Source organism: Centroberyx affinis, unplaced genomic scaffold (genome assembly GCF_046629955.1).
Source record: "Centroberyx affinis isolate AG114_WGS23_722 - 3 ecotype Tasmania unplaced genomic scaffold, CSIRO-AGI_Caff_v1 ptg000393l_1, whole genome shotgun sequence".
In the NCBI taxonomy this organism is placed as follows: domain Eukaryota; kingdom Metazoa; phylum Chordata; class Actinopteri; order Beryciformes; family Berycidae; genus Centroberyx; species Centroberyx affinis.
Genome location: NW_027279061.1, coordinates 348,927 through 373,093, shown reverse-complemented (window position 1 = coordinate 373,093; position 24,167 = coordinate 348,927). Strand labels below are relative to the sequence as shown.

The following is a 24,167-nucleotide window of genomic DNA, read 5'->3' as shown; positions in this document are numbered from 1 at the left end:
AAAGGTATTGTGATACAACTACGCCACTCTTTCAGTTGTATGTTTTTGTATGTTTGGGTGTGTGTGTGTGCGTGTGTGCACATGGCTTCTGTTAAGTTTTGTATTGCGTGCTATGTTGCAAGCTAATCTGTATTTGGCCGGGCTCAGGTCAAGGGGGTGTGGTGGGGGTTGTGGCCTCGCTGTATGATCGGCTCAGGAGAAAGGTCAGGGTCATCTTAGCCTCCTGACACATTCCCTCGCTCTGGCATAAACACATCCTGGAAAAACTCCTACACTAACTTATTGAGTTACAGTAACTCAGTAGAGCGCTCATTTCCAGCTTGGTGTCACTTTTGATTTTCAAATTCCAGCATGGCTTAAGGTAATTAATTGCTAAATCAAATGGCATGAGTCAAATATAATCATCAGATGTGGTGGTAAATATTACCGCTGCAAATCTCCATTAGCAACAACATGGAAGGATTATTACAGCAGGTTTTACCAACATAAAGGTAACTCTTTATTTACTCACCCTTACTTACAATGGTCACAACCCAGTGGTGTTAAGACCAGTTTATCCGCCGATGTAGCAAACAACCAATAGGATTAAAACACTTAAAGAGGTTAAGGTTTTGATCTCCAAACCCCCTGTATCCCTGAGTAAGCCTCAACGCTGACCCTATACACATGGCATTTAATGTGTTGTGTGAATTCCAGTTGGTTTACATGGTATAAGATGGCTTAATTTCTCGAATCAACTGGTCTTGAGTCACAACCTCAAGCTTATTCTGGGTTTAGCACCCAGGAACAAGGGCGACGGGGAAAGTTCAAATAAGTGTCCTTTAACTTTCTGAATGACAAACTAGTACTAATAAAACAAGATAATTTATGACAGGGTATCCAGTATGGCTGTGATTTTCTTTCCATAACTAAATCATGATGGCTTGATGACAAAATATATGATGATAAAATATGTTTGGTTTGTAAATGTTCTACTTGAAAAAATCCAAAGGGTTAAACAGTCTGGTTTCCACTACAGTTGGACTTGCTATGGAGAAGTGGTCATACAATTAATAAAAACAGCTGAAAACCACCATCTAATTCAATGAATGTGTGAAACAAGTTGTAAAATAAGCATTCTGGTAGTATATTCCTGTAATCCATTGGTTAAATTCCCTGATATTTCCTGATTTCCCCAGAGAATTTATTAAATTCCCTGGCTTTCCCTGCCTGCAATACAACTCTATGATATTACACAAATTCCATGACCAGTGCAAACCTTAAATCTGGATCAGGTGTTGCTGATTGGCCCCGCCTCCACTTGTCACAAGGGTAAAATAATAATTAGATACACACTTCTTTTACACATCATGATTTTCAGCATATTGAGTGTTTCATCCACGGCTGTCCACTACACAAGGCTAATGTATTACCGTATATTCTTCAACTATGAAAAATGAGGATAAAACTCTAAAATGTTGGAAATAGCTTTTATTTAGAAGGGATTTCTAGAAAACCTTCTCCTTCCTCTCTGGAAAGGCTTTAAAAGCATTAGCATTAAAGTGGCCTATACCATATGTTCTATAGCAATGAAATAATTGCATTTTCTGTGATGGGAGGCAGAGATAGAAAGTCTACAGAACATTATATCTAAGTGAAAGAGTGGAAGAGTGACACTGAAGGACCAAGAAGGATAGGAGACTACACAGAAAGCAGCAGATACTACAAACTCCTCTCACATCTGACATGGCCTGGTAATTCTATCTTGCACAGTTGCAGATTGCAAATCTGTTAACAGGAATCCTTTTTATCTATCTTCTTCTGTAGGACCGTTGGCAGTGGACTTAGAGTGGCAGGCACTTCCACAGGAAAGGGGAAACTCACTATAGAAATTGCAAACACAGTGAACCAAACAAGTATGAGGGTACTTTTGAGAATTGTCCATTGATGGGAGATAATGGAAGACGGTTCGATGGGAAACGAAACACAGAGTGCCGCAATCACATACTGTATATCCCGCTCAATCATGACTAAAGGCACCACAGCATGTGTAATTGTAGCATATAATGTAAATGCAAATCAGCTTCATTTAAGCACTGAAAAAATTTTGTATCCCAATCAGAAGCAGCATCAGAGAAATACAGGGAGAGAGAGCACCGTACAGACCTGGTTACTGTGAGGAACCAGACTGAGAACAGAGAAAGTTATGAAATTCAAAAGATCATCATCACTGGTGTGTTCAGGCTCTCCTGTCCTGGGAGCAGTCAGATCAGACCCCACTGTCATTCACCAAGTGGAAGGGTGGTGAACCGAACGATGACTGAGAGGAAGAGGAATGTGCTTTGGCCAATGTTGATAGGAGAGGAAAATGTTGGGGTGTTGGATACAATGAAGAGCCCAGCAGTTTGAATGCTATGATGGCGAGTTGAACTTTGTACTGTAAATTTTAAAGTTTAAAGTTGTTGGAGCGCTGCGTATTCAACAAACTGATTGGACTCAACAATGGTGTAAAAAAAACTTACCCTTGCTACCAAAATGTATGACTGGATCAGTGATTGGAAGCAAAAGATGGCCGCTTGTCAACGATGGATGGTTTGACTCTGACAGTAGAGACAAACATACATCTCCCTGTTTTGTCCTTTACATGCAGATATTTGGTCCCGATCACTGGGAAATATACCTGGGAAGACGCTGTGGACTGTTCTGCAGAGAGAGATACAGTGACCTGGTGACAGCAGCGGGTCAGTCAGTGGCCAGAAGTGTCAGACTGGGCCTCTACTACACCTGCACCCTGGAATCCTGCTTCTGGGTGAGTAATGAGGGCCTGAAGTACAAAAAGTGGGCCGAAGGCTTTGGAGGTGCAACAGAGAACTGCGGAGCAGCAGGGGCCTTGGACACTGAGGAGGAATTCAGGGTAAGCCTTCCAGGGACAGAGAAACTCAACTTCATTTGTGAGAAATGTCAAGGTGAGATTAAATGGAATGTACTGAGACTGTTGAGAGACACACATACACATCTACACACTCTGGCATGTGGGTTTTGTTGTTGGTTTAATTTAGCAAAGGGAAGTTGACTGACCACTCTTGCTCTTTTCCAGCAAACGCTCTGCTTCACATTCACACAGTTCCACACAGACACACCTGGGAGCTGCACGGCGCAATCACAGTCTTTACTCCGCTGGAACAGTTTGGGGGATCAGTGCCTTGCTCAAGGGCACCTCAGCTGTTGTTGTTGAGGGAGGGAGATTGTTACTCATTCCTTCTCCCCATCTCCCTTTCTCCTCCGCAACTTTCTAGTCACAAGTCCGTTTCTCTAACCTGAAAGCTACCGCAAGAGGCTAGAGGTTGTTTTTCATACCACAGTTTGAACGGTTCTTCATTTTGTTTTCAGGATGGCGGTGATGTTCAGACTTGGTGCAAAAGTCACTCAGGTTTCATGATCCTGATTTCAACTACTTTTTGCATCTTAATTTTGTAATAACTTCATTGGTTTAATTGATTTTGTTGAATATAAATGTGACTTGACTTGGTTTCATTTTTGTCACTTTCTTTCATCCACACTTACCCACCAAAAATAGTGCTGAATTTCCATTAAGAAATATGTGACCTTATTCTGTATCTGTTCTGTGTAATTGAAGGGTTTCATTCCAAAACATTATGCAGCTATTTTGGATAAAAAGAAAAAAATGCACATGAAATTCATTAGTTAGTACTAACTGATTTCTCTTAAGGTGAGACATGCTTTATTTCATACTAGAGATAATTTTTGTTTGAGGGGGCATCTTCTTTTTTTTTTTCTTTCAGTTCACATTTTGGAATGAACTCTTCATTTGATAATGCTGACTGGTTAATACGACTGAAAGTATTTATTAGATATAATTAAAAAAAGGTGTAATAGCACCCTATTGTCTCTTGTGTTATAGACTGCCCTTTTTATAAGCCAAAAGATTGTTTTCACCCACTTATCTCTGAATGTAGCCTTTGCCCTAACTGCAGTCATCTCAGCCCTGTAACAAATAGTCTTGCTCACGGTCATAACACGATTGCTCTGGGCCGTAACAGTCATTTGGTCCTGTGCGGTAAGACCATCCAGTGCGACTTCTACCTGAGTGACCTCGTACTTCCCGGTCGGAGGTCAAGGCCTTGTTAGACATGTTTATGAAGATAGCCGGGGGTCAAGGGCTCTGTTTGTCTGGCCGGTGACAAGAGAGGAAACAAGGGATAGGATTCCGGTAATAGATGAAAGACGAGAGTGGAGATGAAAGCAGGGGTTATCTGGTTCTCTGCGGAGTGTATTGATCTGTTTGTGTTTTCATGGGGTGAACGGGTTTGTTGGCCACAGTCCCAGCAGAAGTGCTGAGGTAGTGGCGGTATCGCTCTGAGTGGCAGCGTTGGTGCAGAGGCTGCACTGAAATTAGGGTTCAAGAGACATTTGAGGTCAACCTCAAAGTTCTGCCTCTGTTGCCTGTTGTTGGCAGATGAGACAGTGGCAGGAAAAAAAAAACATTGTTGGACCATGAATCATCCGGTTGAAAAGCCTTGAGATCAACTGAAGCCACTGGAAACCTATTAGCAAAGTGGGCTGATGCTGCCATCTTGTGGCAATTATAAGTACTGTATCTGAAATCACATCAGGTGTAGGTAGTATTTGGTTCAAAAACAAACATGGTTCAAAACAAAGCAAAAATAATACCTGTGATAAATGATTCAAAATATTCTATACAAATAATTTTATTGCATGAATTACACAGTATGGGATTGGGAAATGATAAAATGTCAATAAAGCATTTGTTCTGTTTGTTAATCAATCTTGAGACTAAAACCAAGAACATTCCCACTGAACTCAAGTTTCTTTCCTTGGAAAATACTGCTAATACTGTATGTATGTCATGGAGCATTTTCACAATTGAACACAACGCACACAAAAACAGGTTGAGGTCAGTGTAGAGTTATTGCTGTAACTTGAGCAGTGGAAACATTTGCATCTGTCAACATTCGGCAACAAAAAGGGACATAGCAGAAATGATGTTTGGGGTTCAAGAGGCCTTCCTCCACTAGGCACACACCTAAAACATGGGAGTTTGACTTTCCTCCGAGTTTAAACACAGGCCTATGTTAAAGCTTCTCAATCTCAACTTGTAAAGGCACTTATAAATACAGCCCTCCTCACCTCTCTGCCTTTGACTAGCATGTAAAACCATAACTTGATGACCTTTAAATCTAAAGGGAGAATAAATCTTGCATTAAATCTACTGGGAGAATAAAAGTAACTCACAGAGGGTACAATCAAGTCCATCAGCAGAGTAGCAAATACAGGTTATGCGTAAGTATATATACACGTGCATTTCTTTGGGATCAAGGATCAGAAAAAAGATTTAGTTCTCATATTGTGAGAAGAAGAATTCAGGTAACACACAACTGTTATGCACAATGTTCTGACAGAGTAAGGGTAGAAAGGTCAAAGGGTTATTTCTATTCTATTTCTTTTGTGTGTGTGTTTGTTTTTATGTAAAGACAGGGTTGTGCAACAACTTATATGCAGACATCACAACACACACCACTACCAAACAGCTGAAATGCACACACACACACACACACACACACACACTCATGTACATACACACACATGCACACATACACATACACACACTCATGTACATACAAACACATGCAAACATACACATACACACACACTCATGTACATACACACACATGCACACATACACATACACATACACATACACACACACTCACACACACCTGCCAAGCTATTTCAGTGCTGTCTTGGTAATGAGGCACTGGTTCGGTTGTCCACTGGAACATCATACTGTGTCACTGTTTTTGGATCTGTGGCATCTCCAATACACTCAAGTTCAACATATTCTCATAAATCTTATAAATAAAAAAATGGACTTAATAACACGCAAAGTAATGCAATAATAACCTGAAGAGAGTATGGTGAAGTATGTTAGAGAGGAAAACAACGCAGTATATTTACAACAGAGCCATTGTTATGCATGTGTGCTGGCAACATATGGTGATTTATCAAATGACAAGCCTCTGTAACCAGTGGTAACTCCCATCCTTTACATTAGTACATGTTAACAAAAAGATAAAAGACGTGAAAATCAATAATAATATGTAGCTATATCTTGAATGACGTGGCACGGGTGGGGAGGGAAAATAACATCATACCAAAGTGGAATAAGGCAGATAGGGAAGATTCAATAGCACCTGACTTACACAAACAACCCTTTCAAAATGAACACCAGTTTACTCATGGGGGCCATGTACTCAGTGCAGCGGTAAACTGGGTGCCATTCGTTAGAGACATGTTGTGATCATGTTAGTTAAGTGTTCTGCGTGGAGCGAAGGGCCGCTTGGTCTCATGGCTTTGGTCTCTGATGTGTGTGTTCTGGTCTAGTGATCGTCGATCTCACATCTCTGTCCCTCTCCGCTCACACATGCAGGGAAATAGCACCATCCTTTGTTAAAAACAGGGAGCCAGGTTGCGGACGTCGACGGACAGGGGATTGGTCGGAGGTTAGGAAGGAGGGCTCAGGGGGGCGGGGTTTATGTCCTCTTCATGCACACCTGACAGCGGCTTATGTGTGTTCGGAGATTTCCCGCCTTTAGCGTTGTCGGGACGGGTTTCCTGGAATGAGGTACAGAGAGAAACATAAGAACTGAAGAACTGAAATAACCATAAAAGAAACAGAGGGGGAATCAGTCATTTTGGGTAGAAGGAGAGTTACACTGCTGGATAAAACAGAGAAGCGGGTGACGGAAGCAGTAATGGTAATCTGTGTGTATGTCTTGAGAGTGTGTGTCTTACGTAAACATCTCATCGTCTTCGATGGTGGCCAGCCAGAAGCTGTAGGAGTTGGCGTAGTAGTTGCAGGTTCCGCGGCCGTGGCACTCAATGAAGGGAGCGCTGCGGAATTCCTCCAGGCAGGAACCAGGAGAGGCCAGGGCCTGGCCTGAGCCCTCAGCACCAGCACTGGTGTGCTACACATACACACAGTCAATTCATCATTACATGAATGAACACAGACATGCTGTGCTGTAACACTATCTGTAAGAGAGCTATTGTTTGATTCCAGCGCTACAAAATTGAACACTAATGAATTATTCATGATGTGTAAGGAACTGAAACCTGATGTTGGAAGGCAAGGAGAGAACTGGACAAAACTGGATCCAAATGCCAAGAAAACAGATTCTGCACAATATTGGGAAAAATGTTCCCCAGAATTTAATTAATCATCATGACATGTTGGCCGTGTAAAACATCACGGGCTTGGCCGATACATCAGTGTTGTGATGAAGAACTAAATGTATTCATTTTCTTAACAAAAGGGCAGACTCTATGTTCTTGTATTTGGACTTTCTCCTGCAGTGTGAGTGCTACACAACACCAGTAGTGACAGTTAGTCTGCCGCTTTCTGTTCCTCTCACCATGACAAAGGAGTAGCCGATCCACAGAGAGTCCCAGCCGTGGGGGCATGGTGGGATCATGATGGTCTGACTGTGAACTGCTATCACCATGGCTGGGGCTTCACACACAGAACACCTGCACATACACAAAAACAGGTACGCACCCACGCAGGCCAATACATGAGTATCACAAATAGTCACAACAGAACAATATGAAGCCATTTCTGCAGACGCCAACTTGCCTGCTGATGAAGGGCTTGATGCTGTGGCCGGTGACAGGAGCCATGCTCATGGGCATGGGCTCAGGAGAGGTGAGCCAGTAGGAGTAGTCGTTACGGGAGGCGAAGTTGCACACGTTGTTGATGTTGCAGAAGAGGAAAGGCATGGGGCTGAACTTCCTTAGGCAGCTCCCCGCCGTACCTAAACCACAGGGACACAAGACATTATTTCATTCTTCTGTCTGTCTGTCTTTCTTTCTTTCTTCCTCTTCTCTCTCTCTCTCTCTCTCTCACCTAGGTCCTGTCCGTGTGAGCGTTCGTTGCCTTGCACGTAGAGCAGGGAGTAACCATCGTAGATGAGAATGGTGCCTTCAGGACACTGTGGCACCTCCACTGACTGGCTGTGCCGAGTCACCAGGAACCCGTGATCCATGGAGGAGGGGCCGGGCGGACCCACCTGACCTGGCACACCGTCAGGTCCGGGGGGGCCAGGGTGTCCTCTGGGTCCTAAAGAGACAGACCGATTAACAACTTCACAAAGAGACGGCACAACTGGGGACAGACGTTACTCTATCTCTGCTCCTTTCATCCCTGCAAACCTCTCACCTGTTGGCCCGGTCAGACCAGGCTCTCCTTTGGCTCCAGCTTGACCGTTGTACCCAGGGTGGCCATCTTCACCTTTTGGCCCTGTGTGACCTGTCACACCTGAGAGGGAACAAAAGAAATGGTGGAATAAGTAGATAAATGGATGAGGAGGGGAAAATTGCTGGGTCTACTGGGGCTACATCAGTGGGAATGATGATGGAGCAGATCTGCACATTCAGCAGGCTTTTAAGCCAAATTTCACCTTGCTGTCCTTTCAGTCCATGGAACCCAGTTGGCCCCTGGGGTCCCGGCAGGCCCTGCGTCCCTGGGAACCCAATGTCTCCTTTGATGAAGGTGTGGGCGCCAGGGGGACCGGGGGGGCCTTCATTACCTGAAATACACTGCATCATTAGAACCGCCACAAGAGATCTTCCTGCTGCTCGTATTGATATTGATAACTTCAGATATGACAACATACTGAGAGAATTTTAATATACAATGACTCCATTGTGTGAAACACTGTGCTAGTTTTGAATATAACCACACTGTAGTATAACTGTTTCCGTCTTTTTTACCCTTTTCTCCTGGGAATCCTCTGTCTCCAAGTTCTCCTTTGAATCCAACTATCCCAAGTTCACCTTTTGTACCTGGAGTCAGGTACATATTTAGAGTTAGTTTATTTTTCCTGTCAATTATGTAAATATATCATATGACTTGTCTTTATGTATGTCTTTCACATACGAATGCACATGCATAGACATAGAGTACACACACACACACACACACATCATACTGTACACACTCACCTGGGAAGCCCGGTACACCCTGCAATCCTATCTCTCCCTTCAGCCCATCAACACCTGGAAGCCCAGGTTGTCCCTGTAATACACACACACACACACACACACACAGTTACACAAGGGTCTAAAGAGGACAGCAATTGAACTAAATGCACATGAAATATTAGCTGACATGTAAGTAGTCAAAGCTTAAGTCATGGAAAACTGCCAGCCAAGTCTCTAAGTGACCTACAGGAAGTCCAGCAATTCCATGGTCTCCCTTATGTCCCGTCTCCCCCTGGACACCAGCGACACCGCGCTCTCCCTTGTCTCCCTTATGTCCCTCTCTGCCTGGCACACCAGCAGGTCCCGGGACTCCTGTGGATCCTGTTAAAGAGAGCAAGACAAGAAGAAGGTGAGGAGATCTTTTCCAATAAAATGTACATCTCTATTTCAAACATTCTTCCCTCACCACAGTGGCTCATACTGTATTTTGGCAACAGGTCCTCATGTACCTATTGAAAGTGTTCCTGGTATATCATGTATGCAGCGTACCTGCTTCTCCGGGCAGTCCCTGTTCTCCTCTATCTCCTTTAGGACCCTCTAGAGAGACTCCTGGGAGGCCCCTCTCTCCTGGCCCACCCTGGGACCCATGTGGGCCTGGAATTCCCTTGTCGCCTTTGACACCGGGGATACCCGGATGACCGGGAGTGCCAGGGAAGCCAGGAGTACCTTTGTCACCTGGAGAGCAAAGGAGAAAGGGATTAAGGGAGGCTGTGTTTGACTGCAGTGATTTGAATGGGAGAAGGAGGGACTCTCACCTTTGCTGCCGCCCACTCCAGGAGTCCCGGGGAAACCTCTGCCAGCTACACCTGCACAGGAGGACCGTGTCAGATAAGGACTTCCAATGAACAAACATATAATCCATAATGTATTCCCTCAGGTAAGGAATGGAAATGAGTGTTTCATCTTTTCGGGGGCCCCAGAATTTCTAGCAGCGCCCCTGTGCCTCGGCCTTCTGTTGACTCGTCCAACACTAACCTGGGTCTCCTCTCTCCCCTGAGGATCCTGGGATGCCATCCACTCCAGCCCCTCCTTTCTCTCCAGTAGGACCAGGAGGACCCTGCAGGCCTGGTTCACCTACAGGAGAGGAACCGGTTTACCTGATGGGCTTGCCAAAAAGTACTTGGGACTGTCAAAGCTTGTTCAAATGAAAGAAATAGTTGCTGTATGTGTGTATATCCATTACTGTGTGTGTATCAGTCTGACTAGTTTCACTGTGTAAGAGATGATAATAAGCCGCTCTGTTACGTACCAGGCCGACCTTCACGACCGGGCTCTCCTGCAGACCCAGGCAGCCCAGCAATTCCTTTCTCTCCTGATCTACCCGGCTGACCTGTGCAGCACACACACACACACACACATACACACACCACATTATGAGCACACTTGGAATAACAATACATATAGGGGCACTTCTGTCCTGACAGGTAAAAGGTTAACAACACATATTGAATCCCGACCTGGATAGCCGATGGTTCCCTGTTCTCCTTTGGATCCCGGATGTCCTGGAATGCCTGGCATACCCATAAAACCCTTCTGACCCTTCTCTCCAGTCGTCCCCGGGAATCCTGGCTGGCCTGTCTCACCCTAGTGGAGCAGAGGATTGGAGAATTGTTAAGTCAAGACAGGCATTGGCACTCTAATATCTCAATAGCACAGAAACTGCTGTGTTACCTTGTCCCCTGGAGGTCCTGGGACACCGATACCTGGATCACCGGCTGTTCCCTTGTCTCCTTTCTGTCCATCTGTGCCTCTGAACCCAGGATGTCCAGGTATGCCCACTCCTCCTTTAGTACCCTTCGGACCGACAGGGCCTTCACACACACACACACACACACACACACACACACACACACACACACACACACACACACACACACACACACACACACAGTTAACACACAAACTCCAAATATTTATGAGGGCCGCCTCCATAAATAAAAATAAATAAATAAAACGTTTCTCTTGTAACATGTGAGCTTTCCCTTGCTCTGAAAAGCTTAATACATACAGTCTTTGTTTACATGATTGGATTTTATGTTTGTAACACACACACACACACACACACTGGACTTAAGTGTTAGAGTTAATCTTTTCTGGTTGAGCTGGTTGGGTTTTCATGACACAGACAGTGTTTCTCCAGCAGGATGAAGAGTGTTTTGTTGGAGCATGCCTACCTGGTAGTCCCATCTCTCCTATAGTGCCCTTCTGTCCAGGCTGCCCAATATTGCCGGGCTCTCCGGGAAAACCTGGGTCTCCTTTCTCACCTGAGCCAAGTCAAACATTGAGAGTTAGAAAAAATAAAGTGAAATCTTAATTAGAGTTGAATGAATCAATTTCTGAGTAAGACAAAAAAGATAATTACTGTGATAGCTCTACACTGTTTAAATGTCGTCTAAAATGTTATGTTGCTCACCTGGTTGTCCAGGTAAACCAGGCTCTCCATCTTTCCCTGGCATGCCAGGGTCTCCAGGCTGTCCGGGGTAGCCTTTCTCTCCAGTGACCCCAGGGCCACCTGATAGGAAAATATGATTAATGACGGTGGTATGATCTGTGGTGGTGCTTCTTAAACACGGGTCAGGATCCAGAATGGACCGCATGACAAAAGTACTATTATGTTTAATGAGCCAGTGTGAGACTAAAGTGACTCAATGTGGCACCAGCCAACGTATCTGTATCAGCCATTTTGTCTTTGTACATTAGGGCCAGCCTGTTGTTTCACACCTCTGTCTCCGCTGTCTCCCTTCTCCCCCTTCATGTGCTCCATATCCACATCGGTCATGTTCCCCGGAGGTCCCTGCAGACCCGGCTCTCCCCTCTCTCCTTTAGGTCCAGACTCACCAAACCCTCCTCTTGGTCCAGGAATGCCAGGATCACCTGAGAGGAAAGGTGGAAAAGGGGGATTATCACTTCCATCCGCTGTCAGAAACCTAAAAACAAACCAAGAACACTGTGGACCACAGAGAGACCGGCTGAAGATATTTATATAGATTGGGAACTCTGTCAGCATCCAGTCTCCTCTCTCACCTCTCAGACCAGGAGATCCAGGTGTGCCAGGCGGTCCGGGAAATCCTGGTACTCCTGGTGTCCCGATGACCCCCATCTCTCCTTTAGGACCTGGCAAACACACACACACACACCAAGATTGCTATAAATGACCATTGACTGATGTTTCATGACTTGTGACTTGTCTACAGATCAAGATTGTTATTATATTATTATTATTAGTATTCCTTGCTTGTCAGTCTCACCTTGGCTTCCAGTCAGTCCGTCCCTGCCTGAGAGGCCCTGTCGCCCCGGTATCCCTTTACCACCGGGTAATCCAGGAAACCCGGAGGCTCCTTTCTCTCCCTGAGGCCCTGGCATGTCCAGACCAGGAGGACCAGGCAAGCCCTTTTCTCCCTTCACACCTTCCCTGCCTGCACACACACACACACACACACACACACAAATATATCAAGTGTATTCAGTGATTTCCACTGCAACAGTCAGCTGAAAGAACTGAAGTGTGTGCATCTGAACCTGAACTTGTTTGGCATGTGTAATCTTTGAATGCTTTGGTTCTGAGTTTTTCCTCACCGTATGGCCCAGGCTCCCCAGGTAGTCCTTGGGGTCCAGGAGCTCCCGGCAGGCCTTCTCCCGGAGGGCCTGCTGGGCCAATCACTCCAGCGCTTCCTGGCGGCCCAGAGTCACCTGAAGGTGAAGAGCAGAGAGAAATGATTTTGTGCTAGGCAGAAGGGCCTTTGAACGCACCAGACAGGAGACGAAATCAAGCCACACTTCACATTGGGATGGGAATTTTTTTAAGAGCCCTACTGCACCTTTGAGTCCCTGAGGTCCCGGTGGTCCTGTGTTTCCTTCTCGTCCAGGGATACCAGTTGGCCCAAGTTTACCCTTCTCTCCGGGGAAGCCGATATCTCCAGGGAAGCCCTGTGCACCTTTGGGGCCTGGCAGGCCTCGCCCCGGTTCACCCTGCAGGCGGGAGACATGAGCACCGGTTCACGTCTCAACACTGGCAGCACAGGTCTGACATTACAGTCAAACCTCCCAGTGGATCAACATCCAAAACACATCATAGTTGTGGTTGTTTGTTTACGATCCACACACACACACACACACACACATAGTATATACACGCATGCACGCTAAAGCCCTCTTAGTCATCCACACACAAATATGCACCTTTTGTCCAGGTATACCAGGTTTTCCTGTTGAACCCTCCTTTCCTGGTCTTCCTGGTTCTCCTGGTATTCCCGCAGCACCTGGGATTCCAGAGATTCCTGGAAACATGGACAAGAAGTTTCCTCTGAGTGGCAATTATTCACATGTTGTGCTATCATGTAAAGTTTAAGTTTTTGCTGAAGAATCCATGAGTGACCATGTGATGTTGAGAGGAAGAGTAGGAAGGTTACGTTCCTACCTTTAGGCCCAGGTGGGCCTGGGAATCCAATTCCAGGGACACCGTAGTCCCCCTTCTTTCCAGGGAAACCTGGCAACCCCGGGTCTCCCCGCACTCCTGTGTCACCTGCAGCCAAACAAAGGCTGTGTGATACACAGGACCAATTCCTAACAGGACAGCTGTCCCAAAACTGGCCTTTACAAAGACTTTGAACCCTAAATTATTCATGCATGCAGAATGTGGCAATGCCCACCTTGAAGTCCAGGTATGCCACTTTCTCCTCGTGGTCCAGGGACACCCTGAGGTCCAGGAGTGCTCACACCTTGACCTGGCTCACCTTTGGGACCTGGTGGAGGCAAGGTAACATAAGTAGATAAGTAGATTACACATGTGTGAATGCCTGTGTGTCTGTGTGTGTTTGCTGAAACATCCTGCCAGAGGACTTTGAGATGTGTCCCAACAATAAACTCTTTTCAGAAGCCTCTGTCTAGGTTTTATTCCTCTGTGTGTGTGTGTGTGTGTGTGTGTGTGTGGGCATGTGCACATTATGGTGAAGTTCTCTATGTGATAGTTCCTTAATGTGATATGTGTTTTTATGACTATGCGCCTGTGTCTGTCTTTTCATCTGTGGGTTTGTGTGTACATGTCAAGCCTACCGGGATATCCGGGGGTTCCCGGCAGGCCAGGTCTCCCCTGGCCGCCCTTTTCTCCAGGCTCTCCTGGTCGACCGAAGCCTGGCACCCCAGGGGGGCCCCTCTCTCCTGAGGGCCCGATGAGACCGGGGTCCCCGTCCAGTCCACGCTCACCCTTGATGCCCTCTCTGGCCTGCAAGCAAGATTAGAGAGAGGTTATGTCCAGTCCACTTAGCTTTAATGTGTGAGCAAGAAATACAAAGCACCTTTCCACACTCAAAGCTGTGCCCCCCAGCTCCATCTCTCCCCTCGGTCAAGACACCACCACAACAGCCTTCCCCCCCACTTCCTCTTCCCCAGCATTCATCCTCACCGGCTGCATCAAGTACTCTGTGTCAGGCCAACAGTGCTGATATCAACCCCAGAAAACATAACAACTGATATGTTCAGGGTCCCTGCTGCTGTAGAGATGGCACCCGTGACTGCTCCCATATCAAGCCGGGACCCAGTGTTCTTGCTGGCCCCATTCCTGTTTTGACTAGGAACAGGCTAAATAAGATGTACTCAACTCACTCTGCAAACCTATCGAATTTGATATGTGTCCCTCATCACTCAAAATTGGGTTCAGGCCCTGTCAAAACTTCAAATTAGTTTTACTAAATGTTAGGTCACTAACAAACAAATCATTTTTAATTAATTATCTTATTGTTAATTTTAAACTTGATTTCATGTTTTTAACGGAAACTTGGTTAGATGAAAATAGCAATGCTACACTTATTGAAGCATGTCCTCCAAATTACAACCTCTATCAGTCAGTTAGACAGTTAGACGAGGGGGTGGAATAGCCGCAATCTACTCAGATCAGTTTAACTGTACAAAGGTTGACCTAGGAGAGTTTTCGTCTTTTGAATATCTGGCCTTTGTCCTCAAAGCTGAAGCTCCAGTACTTATTTTAACACTCTATCGGCCACCTAGGCAGAATTCTCTGAATTGGCATCACTTATTATCACCAGATATGATAGAATCATTTTGAATGGTGATCTAAACATTCACATAAATAATATGTCTGATTCGAAGGCTATGGAATTCATCAACCTACTGGACAGTTTAGAACTAACTCAACATGTCACTGAGGCTACACACCAACATGGTAACACACTCGACCTGGTTGTGACGAAAGGGTTAATGATTGACAATGTATCAGTGTCTAATGTCTCTGTTTCCGACCACTACTGTGTATTCTTTGATGCTCATTTGATTGTAACCAGGAACATGAAAGAAATTGTTGCTCAAAAGCGGTTCCTAGATGCAACAGCAGAACTTGAGTTCTCAGAGCTTGTAAGAGAACTGGACTCATGTCATCTAAACTGCTCAGTACATGAAATGGTTGATGCTTTCAATAACTATCTGAGTAATACACTGAACAAAGTGGCCCAACTCAAGGTCAAAAAGTAAAATATCACCATGGATAAATAACTCTGTCCATGAGCTCAAGAGAACATGTAGAGCAGCAGAAAGGAAGTGGAGAAAATCTGGACTTGAGGTCCATCGTAGCATTTATAAAGAATCCTTAACTGCATATAACAATGCTGTACGTGCTGCAAGAAAAGTCCATTTCTCAAAGATCATTACAGAGAGCGGGAGTGATCCTAGAATACTGTTTTCCACCATTGACCAACTGCTGAATCCTGCCCCTGTCTCTGACATTTTAAGCCAAGCCTCTGATGCAAAATGTGAGGAATTTGCTAACTTTTTTCAAAACAAAATCACAACTATCAGGGCTAGTATCGCTTCAGGTGCTGGTAATTTCAATAACCAACCTTGTAAAAGGCATACATCCATGAGGGCATTTTGTAGTATTTCTGTTACAGAGCTTAATAAGTTTGTAATAGAGAGTAAATCTTCCACCTGCTCTCTTGACCCTGTCCCCACTACATTTTTTAAGAGGGTTTTCAATAGTGTTTCAAACTCTGAAAATCATTGATACATCACTTGGGACTGGGGTTTTTCCTGATGCCTTTAAAACCGCTGTTGTGAAACCGCTGTTGAAGAAATCACATTTGGACTGTGGGGTCCTAAGTAACTACAGGCCCATATCAAACCTTCCTTTTTTAAGTAAGGTACTTGAAAAAGTGGTTTCTAACCAAATTAACAACTTTTTAAATGAAAACAACATTCTGGAGAAGTTTCAGTCAGGTTTCAGTGCCAGCCACAGCACAGAAACTGCTCTCACCAAAATAGTCAATGATTTGAGACTTAGCACTACTGCCAACAGGGTCTCAGTTCTTGTTCTTTTGGACTTGAGTGCAGCATTTGACACCATCGACCACAATATTCTCATAGATCATCTGGAGAACTGGGTTGGTCTCTCTGAATGTGTCCTAAACTGGTTCAGAACTTACATTACAGGGAGGAAATTTTTCATCTGTCTTGGAGATCATGTATCAGAGAAACATGATCTAACTTCTGGTGTTGCACAAGGAAGCTGTCTTGGTCCCCTGTTTTTCTCACTATACATGCTTCCATTTTGTGATATTATCAGAGAACATAATGTCAATTTCCATAGCTATGCTGATGATACACAACTATACATTTCTGTAGAGCCAAATCATGCAGATGCCTTAAACTCCCTCACTACTTGTCTATTGGCTATCAATGATTGGATGAACACAAATTTCTTAAAACTGAATGAAGATAAGACAGAAATACTTCTGGTCGGCCCCAAAGCCAAAAGACTTGGGAACCTGAATCCCTCGATCAAATCAGAAGTAACAAGCCTGGGTGTTATCTTAGATTCTGATCTAAGTTTTAATTCCCATATAAACAAGGTGACCAGAACAGCATTCTTTCATCTTAGAAATATTGCCAGGGTGCGGCCCTTCCTAACCCAGAAAGATGCTGAAAAGCGAACTCACGCGTTTGTTACAAGTAGACTGGACTACTGCAACATCCTTTTTACCGGCCTCCCTAAAAAGTCTATTGAGAGGCTTCAGCTTATCCAAAACTCTGCAGCTAGACTTTTAACAAAAACAAGGAAGCGAGAGCATATCACTCCGGTTTTAGCTGCATTGCACTGGCTCCCAGTGTCCTTTAGAATTGATTTTAAAGTTATTTTACTTGTATACAAAGCTCTTAATGGCTTAGACCGGCCTACATTACAGAATCCCTGCTTCCATCAAGAGCCCTTAGGTCTTCTACTGCTGGTTTGTTAGAAGTACAAAACCCCACTCAAAAGAAGATTGGGGATGCAGCCTTTTTTAACTATGCTCCTAAACTGTGGAACACCCTGCCAAAGAATAGTAGAGAGGCGGGCTCTGTAAGCATTTTCAAATGACTGCTAAAAACGTATCTTTTCAGCTTAGCTTTTAAATAGCTTTCATTTTAACTGTTTCTGTTCTGGATCCCAACAGAGCTGACACGGGCAAGTACAAATTTTCATTCGTCTTGTCCGGGTAATGCTTATTTGCACGAGTGAACACTATATGTGGGGGGGGACAGAGCTTTACTCTGTATGATTCTCATCCATCTGTGGATGGTGAGGTTTTTGACCAAGAGGAGAATCTATGATTCTCATCTGCCTTAGGCAGTGAGATCTGACGTAAATATCAGATCAAGAGTAGAATCAGGAAGGACAGGGGAAAAGAAAATTACAGAAAAACATATGGGTTCACTCACAATGTGCATCTAAAAGTGGGAATATTTGTTGTGTACTTTTACCTTTCTATTTTACTTGGTTTGATTATTTTAATGCAGTGCATTTTGCTTGTTCTTTTATATGAATTTTATCTTTTTATCTGTCTTTTATCTGCCTTCTATTGATGTAAAGCCCTTTGAGCTGCATGTTGTGTATGAAAGGTGCTATACAAATAAAGGTTATTATTATTATTATTATTATTATTATTATCATTATTATTATTATTATTATTATTATTATTATTATTATTATTATGAAATGGCATCTTTACTTCCTGGATATCATGCATTTCCTCTTGAAATAGGATGTTGGGGTGGGGCATAATGCAGTGAGGGATCATTCAAAAGTCTAAACCAATGGAGTATCAATCAGGGAGAGAAAGGCAGTTTTATTTGATGGGAGGACTGCGGAGGGGCAGGACTGTTCAAAAATCTGATGGTTTTATTGGTTAGAAATGTATATTTACGCCTACTAGTGCAGCATGAGGTCACAATGAAAGATACTCTGTTTTCCAGGAGGTAAAAGTAATGGGAGTACATTTCATGGGGACTTTAACAATGAATAAAGAATAAAGAAGAATGCTACCGGGTAAATGTACAGAATAAATAAAAGAAGAATAAAAGCAAAATACAAACCAATGTTCGAGTAAAAAGTGGAGGAAAGGTGCCTGTAAAAGTGTGTTTTTAAAAGGGTTTTAAAATGTTTTAAAAGCAGACACTGGTTGAGTTTGGCGGGTCAGCTCTTCTAGATCCAGGGGCCCCTCTGATCACCCATTTCACAGGCAGTTCCCTCTGCTTTGTATTGTGGTAATATGCAGGCATTTACACCAGTAGTGAAGCTTATGCTGCCATATTCTGATATTTTGCCTCATCAAACAAACCACACACACACACACACACACACACACACTTACAGGTTCTCCTTTAAGGCCAGGTATACCCGGCAGGCCGTCTCTCCCAGGCAGTCCGTCCACACCTGGCAGGCCTGGGGAGCCAGCAGCACCAGGCAGACCTCTGTCTCCCTTCAGGCCGGGAGCTATGAAGATGTCGCCTGGTTCACCGACAGCACCGGGTGATCCCATCAGCCCAGGACTGCCTGGCAGTCCCTGCAGATAGGTGACAAGTCAAGTCTCATATCATATCCAGTCTTAAAATCTTATTTTTCTTAAAACAAGTGAAAAATTCCACTTGTTTCCAATGCAGTTTCACCTGTTTCAGGAATTTAGTATCAAGAAAATTACTGATTCAAGAAAGGTTTTGAAACAAGTTGATTTCTATGGGGTGAAAGTATCTCACCCCATTGACTGTTTTTTTTATATACTTAAGATATTACAAGATTTTGAGACTAAATACTACATTGTTAAGATGGACATTTTTTTGCAGGGTAGACATATGTGTACACAACACACAATTCAGGTGCAATTCAATAGATTTTGTGGGAACTCAATGAGTTTATAAGGCAACATGGATGATGACATGTGATGTTTTCCTCTTGTTCCATTCTCCATTCGATTCCTCAATGAAATGCACAATGAACTGTGAAAACATTCAGCTCCCTGTCATCTTGTGAGTAGAACCTGCACAGAGCTCGTATGAGATTCTACTCACATGCTTTCCAGGAGTTCCAGCAGGGCCAGGTTGACCTTTGTCTCCTTTACTGCCTGCCGGCCCAGGATATCCTGCCAGGGACCCAGGGACAATTTCAGTATACTGTACTTCCTTAGCTCATTCAGTACCCATCACAGTGTAAATATACTGGTAAAAATGTAAGTTTGGAGTTAACATTGGTTGTCATTGGTTTGTTTATGTAGACATTGTTCAAAATGGCAAATGGCAAAAAATACTCCAAAAGCCAAAGAAAATACTCAAAAGTTAGTTTGTACATTTGTCACATTTTTTAAATTGTGAAAGGCAAATTACAGTAGATGAATCTCCAGCAAAAAACATGCCAACTTTAGCTCACAGCCAATGATTTTGGCTGTATGAAAACTAGACACTTCCATTATATGGACGTGTGTGTGTGTGTGTTTTGCATAAATCCTATCCTCTCTCACCCTGCAGTCCTTTGGGGCCCGCGGGTCCAGGCAATCCAGGGGCGCCGAAGGCTTCACACTGAAGACAGGTATCTCCCCTGTCACCTGATGGGACACAGACACATCCAATCCACACAACATGATGTAAATGTCCTCAGCTGAGCATGAAGGTGTTTAAGTTCTATGGCTGCTCTGATGATCTTATGGGCTGCGTTTGGAGTTGTGTTTATGTGTTTATGTATGTACGCAGGTATCACTACACATCAACGACAGAAATGTGCTTCACAGAAGGAACAACAGAATTAATTGCCATGGATCAATGCATCCATCACTCCTACTGATCAGTATTGATGGAAGGCCCTCTTACCTTTCTGTCCCAGCTCGCCTCGTAACCCTGCAGGTCCAGGGGGGCCAGGAGCTCCTTTCTCAATGTTGCATTCACCAGGGTTAACTGTGTGGCCGTGTCACAGCACATTACAAAACATTATTATTATTTTTTTAACCATTTGAAGAATATGGATACTCTACATAGGTGTCATTTATAAAAAATGATTGTAATAGTCTAAGATGAGGCATACTCGGGGCTCCTGGGGGCCCAGGGGGGCCGCTGTCCCCATGTTCTCCTGGAGGTCCACGGAGAGACTCTCCATCTAGACCGCGGTTTCCTTTCTGACCCACGTTTCCCTTCTGACCCTGCTCTCCACGAGGCCCTTCAACCTGCCTTCCTGAAGTACAAGACAAGAGAGCAGCAGTTAGTCCATTATCCTGGTTAGCATGTTTCATGCAGACCTGCTGCAGTATGTGGAGCATGGTGAATTCAAGTTTTTATGTCATGATGTTTGAAGAACAAAGCAGTGAAATTAAACACTTGATTCTTTTACCTGGTGGACCCGGCTCTCCCGCAGGACCAGGATAACCTGTAAGTTGAGAACAAATGAAAAAGAATAAGAAAAACATGGATATTATGGAAATTGATCAACAATGTGACTGGGTGTGTGTGTGTGTGTGTGTGTGTGTTTGGTGGCCTCACTGTACCTTTCTCTCCTTGTAACCCTGGGAGACCAGGAGGGCCGATGGGACCGGGGGCGCCCTCACCCTGAAACAGCAACATTACAGAGATCAAGGACAAGATGATGTCAAGCAAACATCACTCTCATCCAGACTTGACGCTGACAAAATAAATCTTATTATATCCTCTAAAAATAAAGAATTTAAGGATATAAGTAGATATTACAGTAGGGAAAACACCTATGTCGAATTTCTGTGAAAAGAAAATATGGTTATATGGTTGTTGATGGATGTGTTTATTCTCAACACGTCCATCACCCAAAGGATCTTTGTCAGGAGTGTGTTGTATATTTGTGTTGTATATTTTTTTCTTGAATATTCAGTGTTTATATCTTTGTGTTTATAACTCTGGCCACTTGACTGCTATTCTGCACTCTTTGCCCATAGACTATTGGACACATTCCTATTGAAACATTTTAGCTGAATGCAAATATGGCGACATCTGCTGGTACGTTTCAGAACTGCTATGGGGAAATAAATGGGCGGAAATGGTTAAAGTGATGAGTAGGTGAGAGAGGGGGGGGATAGAGAGAGAGGGGGAGAGAGAGAGAGAGAGAGAGAGAGAGAGAGGGTACTTACATATCCCGGTGGTCCTTTCTCTCCTTTTTCACCCTGAAATAACACAGAGAATTTAGCCTCCTGCTCCCTAATCACAACATCTGGATTAAAGTCTTGAATGTTCAGGTCACAACTATGTTCAGACATTGGCGGATCTCAAGTGAATGAAGGTGCATTAGTTACCGGGATCCCATCGTATCCAGGAGTCCCAGGGACGCCTCTTTCTCCCTGTGTGAGAGTAGACACAGACATTAGGACAGGGATGGATACCTTCTGCTATTAAACCAAACAGCAGTTGGTAGATAGGTAGAGAAGAAAAGACTGTACAGAGCATTATTATTACCTTCAGCCCATCATCTCCATCCTTGCCAGGTTTGCCCTGAAATCACAGAAACAGAAACTCATTCTAATGTTATCCAGCATGTAAGTCCATATTATTATGTTTAGTAGTAGCAGTAGTAGTAGTAGTATCTCCAATCCTTTTAAACCACATCTACAACTAGAGACTCCATTGTAAGCACACTTCCAGCTGCTTTCAGCTTGCCCACACATTTTCTGTACTTTTATAGTTCAAAAAACTACATTTTGAGGTAAAAAATAATAACTTTAATTTATGTCTTAATGTTTCAAAAATACAGGTGATCCCACATTAAATAATGTTAACAAATATCTTAAGTTCGCTAATAACTTAATGATATTTCCTAATGAGTTTTACTTTCATGTCAGCAATCAATTTGTAAGAGCATAGAGGTACAATTTTCAAATAGTAGAGATCTCACTTTGGATTGAAACTTCAATCCACTGTGGCACTGTTCTATTGAAATCTGACAGTTTTTCACTCTCAGATTGACATTTTGTCACATGGACCGATAGCTAGGTCCATGTGCTCTCATTGGTAATATTTGTAAACCTTGAAGATGAATAATCCTGTAGTTTTAGTCATGACGGGTTATGTAAGTTGCAAAAGGAATATTTTCCATGTTACAATCAATCTTCTGAAGAATCTACATAAATATATCTAAAAGTTATATTAGCAAGTATTTCTGTATTGTAGCTTTTATAGAAGCCCCATGCTGACATTTTAACAAGATGAGTATTTTTTCAATTTATTATTACACAAATGTGAAATCTACAAGGATCCTATAGAGAAGGATCTCTGCCACTCACTCTTGGTCCGGGTGGGCCTTGTTCACCTTTGACCCCGTTCTGATATGGAATGCACAAGCCCTGCAAAGGAAACCAGGTGATCAACGGCTCTCAGAAACAGTAGAAAGCTTGAACATTCTATAAGATCACACTCTGTGTGTATTGTAATGTGACAACATTTGAAAGTAAAATACTAACTTTATCTCCTTTGTCTCCTCGAGATCCTCTCTCTCCCTGTTGAAAAAACCCCCACAAACACATTTAGGAAAGAACAGAGGGCCTAAATATAGAGGGCCTATCCATCCATCTATCCATCCATCCATTCATCTATCCATCCATCCACCCAGCAATAATGCTCTGTGTACATAAAATACAGCAATGGCAAAATCTCTCTTCAGTGACTGAAAAGAAAGTGACTGAATGTGTACCGGTGGTCCAGGCAGGTACTGAGTGACGGGGTGTCCTCCCACTTCTTGTGATGGAGGTCCAGGTGGGCCGGGTGGGCCACGGAATCCTTGCTCACCCTGCAGGAGGAGAGGCCAACCATTACAATACAGCACCACAACAAAAAAATTCATTGGATACTTTGAAAAAAGCAATTCATCATCTGATGATCACTGGGAAATAGATGATCATCATCTTCAGACTTGAACATAAAGTATGAACATTTGGTAGTATAATTAAATGAAAAAGAGATGAAAATGCAACAGTGACTATGGAAATTTCCAACTTGCAAAAGGCTTCATTATTTTTTATCAGAGGGCAAACTAAAGATCCTCCTTTGCTGCCTCCAAAAAAAAGCTATTCTGTTTCCAGGGTTCGGTAAGTAAGTCACACAAAGGAGAAAACCTTTCAGTCCTGAGCATCTCCCTTTTCCTCAAACCTAATTTAGTCAATACTGTACAGATTTTATTCACCAAACTCCACTGCATGCATAACGGGAGCCACCTCTCCTCTACCCTTTTTTATGTTTAGAATATTTCCTTACCTTTTCTCCTTTCTCACTCTGGAAGGACAGTCTGTCTCCCTACAGGAGAGGGGAAGAAAAACAACTTCCTGTGACATCACAGCTGGGGCAGCCAATCAGAGCTTGGCGAGAAGACGGTTGATTTTATTTTATGACTGTAAGATCACTTTCTATTATTAGTCTTACCTTCTCTCCTTGGGGTCCGGGGGGGCCAGGATCACCCTATAGAATACAGTTCTCCAGTCAGTCAAACAATTGGGTCAGATCAATACTGTATCTAGCTGATGAGCGATGATGATTCACTCTGAACTCATACATATGACTGACTGACAGACATACTGCTTTTGTGCCAGATATCTATGAAAGTACGTCTACCCAGAATATACTTAGTTTTTGTACTTGCGAAGCTTGTCTTTTTTTCAGTCCGAATATTTGTTGTGTTTTGCACTGTACATTGAGCCTGAGATTCCTATGCTAATGAAATATATTAGTGCTTTTACTGCGGCTCATGAACAGTCCATCACTGTAACAGTAACTCACTTTGGATCCTTCATAGCCTCGAGGTCCTGGAGGGCCAGTAGGTCCAGGATGGCCACTTTGTCCCTGGAAGAGAG

At 43.7% G+C, this 24,167-nt stretch overlaps 1 protein-coding gene across 1 annotated transcript in view; it reads right to left on the bottom strand.

The window, feature by feature from the left end:
* Positions 1–4,717: 4,717 nt before the first annotated feature.
* col4a1 (collagen, type IV, alpha 1) overlaps positions 4,718–24,167 on the bottom strand; it is a 43,396-nt gene continuing 23,946 nt past the window's right edge. The window contains exons 10-52 of the mRNA XM_071516150.1: positions 24,094–24,156; positions 23,740–23,775; positions 23,575–23,613; positions 23,015–23,110; positions 22,785–22,820; positions 22,608–22,667; positions 21,784–21,819; positions 21,624–21,668; positions 21,462–21,494; positions 20,850–20,910; positions 20,696–20,731; positions 20,393–20,539; positions 20,182–20,265; positions 19,836–19,919; positions 19,390–19,460; positions 18,696–18,887; positions 14,113–14,281; positions 13,710–13,802; positions 13,478–13,582; positions 13,240–13,337; positions 12,879–13,029; positions 12,637–12,750; positions 12,309–12,476; positions 12,085–12,174; positions 11,782–11,934; positions 11,474–11,572; positions 11,235–11,324; positions 10,732–10,871; positions 10,518–10,644; positions 10,310–10,390; positions 10,036–10,134; positions 9,816–9,866; positions 9,550–9,735; positions 9,248–9,381; positions 9,022–9,094; positions 8,791–8,862; positions 8,478–8,606; positions 8,237–8,335; positions 7,925–8,137; positions 7,655–7,832; positions 7,434–7,548; positions 6,814–6,986; positions 4,718–6,633 (exon numbers count right to left, since the gene is read on the bottom strand). Of these exons, the coding sequence (XP_071372251.1) occupies positions 6,552–6,633; positions 6,814–6,986; positions 7,434–7,548; positions 7,655–7,832; positions 7,925–8,137; positions 8,237–8,335; positions 8,478–8,606; positions 8,791–8,862; positions 9,022–9,094; positions 9,248–9,381; positions 9,550–9,735; positions 9,816–9,866; positions 10,036–10,134; positions 10,310–10,390; positions 10,518–10,644; positions 10,732–10,871; positions 11,235–11,324; positions 11,474–11,572; positions 11,782–11,934; positions 12,085–12,174; positions 12,309–12,476; positions 12,637–12,750; positions 12,879–13,029; positions 13,240–13,337; positions 13,478–13,582; positions 13,710–13,802; positions 14,113–14,281; positions 18,696–18,887; positions 19,390–19,460; positions 19,836–19,919; positions 20,182–20,265; positions 20,393–20,539; positions 20,696–20,731; positions 20,850–20,910; positions 21,462–21,494; positions 21,624–21,668; positions 21,784–21,819; positions 22,608–22,667; positions 22,785–22,820; positions 23,015–23,110; positions 23,575–23,613; positions 23,740–23,775; positions 24,094–24,156 (4,401 nt within the window). The 3' untranslated portion in view covers positions 4,718–6,551. The remainder of the gene's footprint in view (positions 6,634–6,813; positions 6,987–7,433; positions 7,549–7,654; positions 7,833–7,924; positions 8,138–8,236; positions 8,336–8,477; positions 8,607–8,790; positions 8,863–9,021; positions 9,095–9,247; positions 9,382–9,549; positions 9,736–9,815; positions 9,867–10,035; positions 10,135–10,309; positions 10,391–10,517; positions 10,645–10,731; positions 10,872–11,234; positions 11,325–11,473; positions 11,573–11,781; positions 11,935–12,084; positions 12,175–12,308; positions 12,477–12,636; positions 12,751–12,878; positions 13,030–13,239; positions 13,338–13,477; positions 13,583–13,709; positions 13,803–14,112; positions 14,282–18,695; positions 18,888–19,389; positions 19,461–19,835; positions 19,920–20,181; positions 20,266–20,392; positions 20,540–20,695; positions 20,732–20,849; positions 20,911–21,461; positions 21,495–21,623; positions 21,669–21,783; positions 21,820–22,607; positions 22,668–22,784; positions 22,821–23,014; positions 23,111–23,574; positions 23,614–23,739; positions 23,776–24,093; positions 24,157–24,167) is intronic.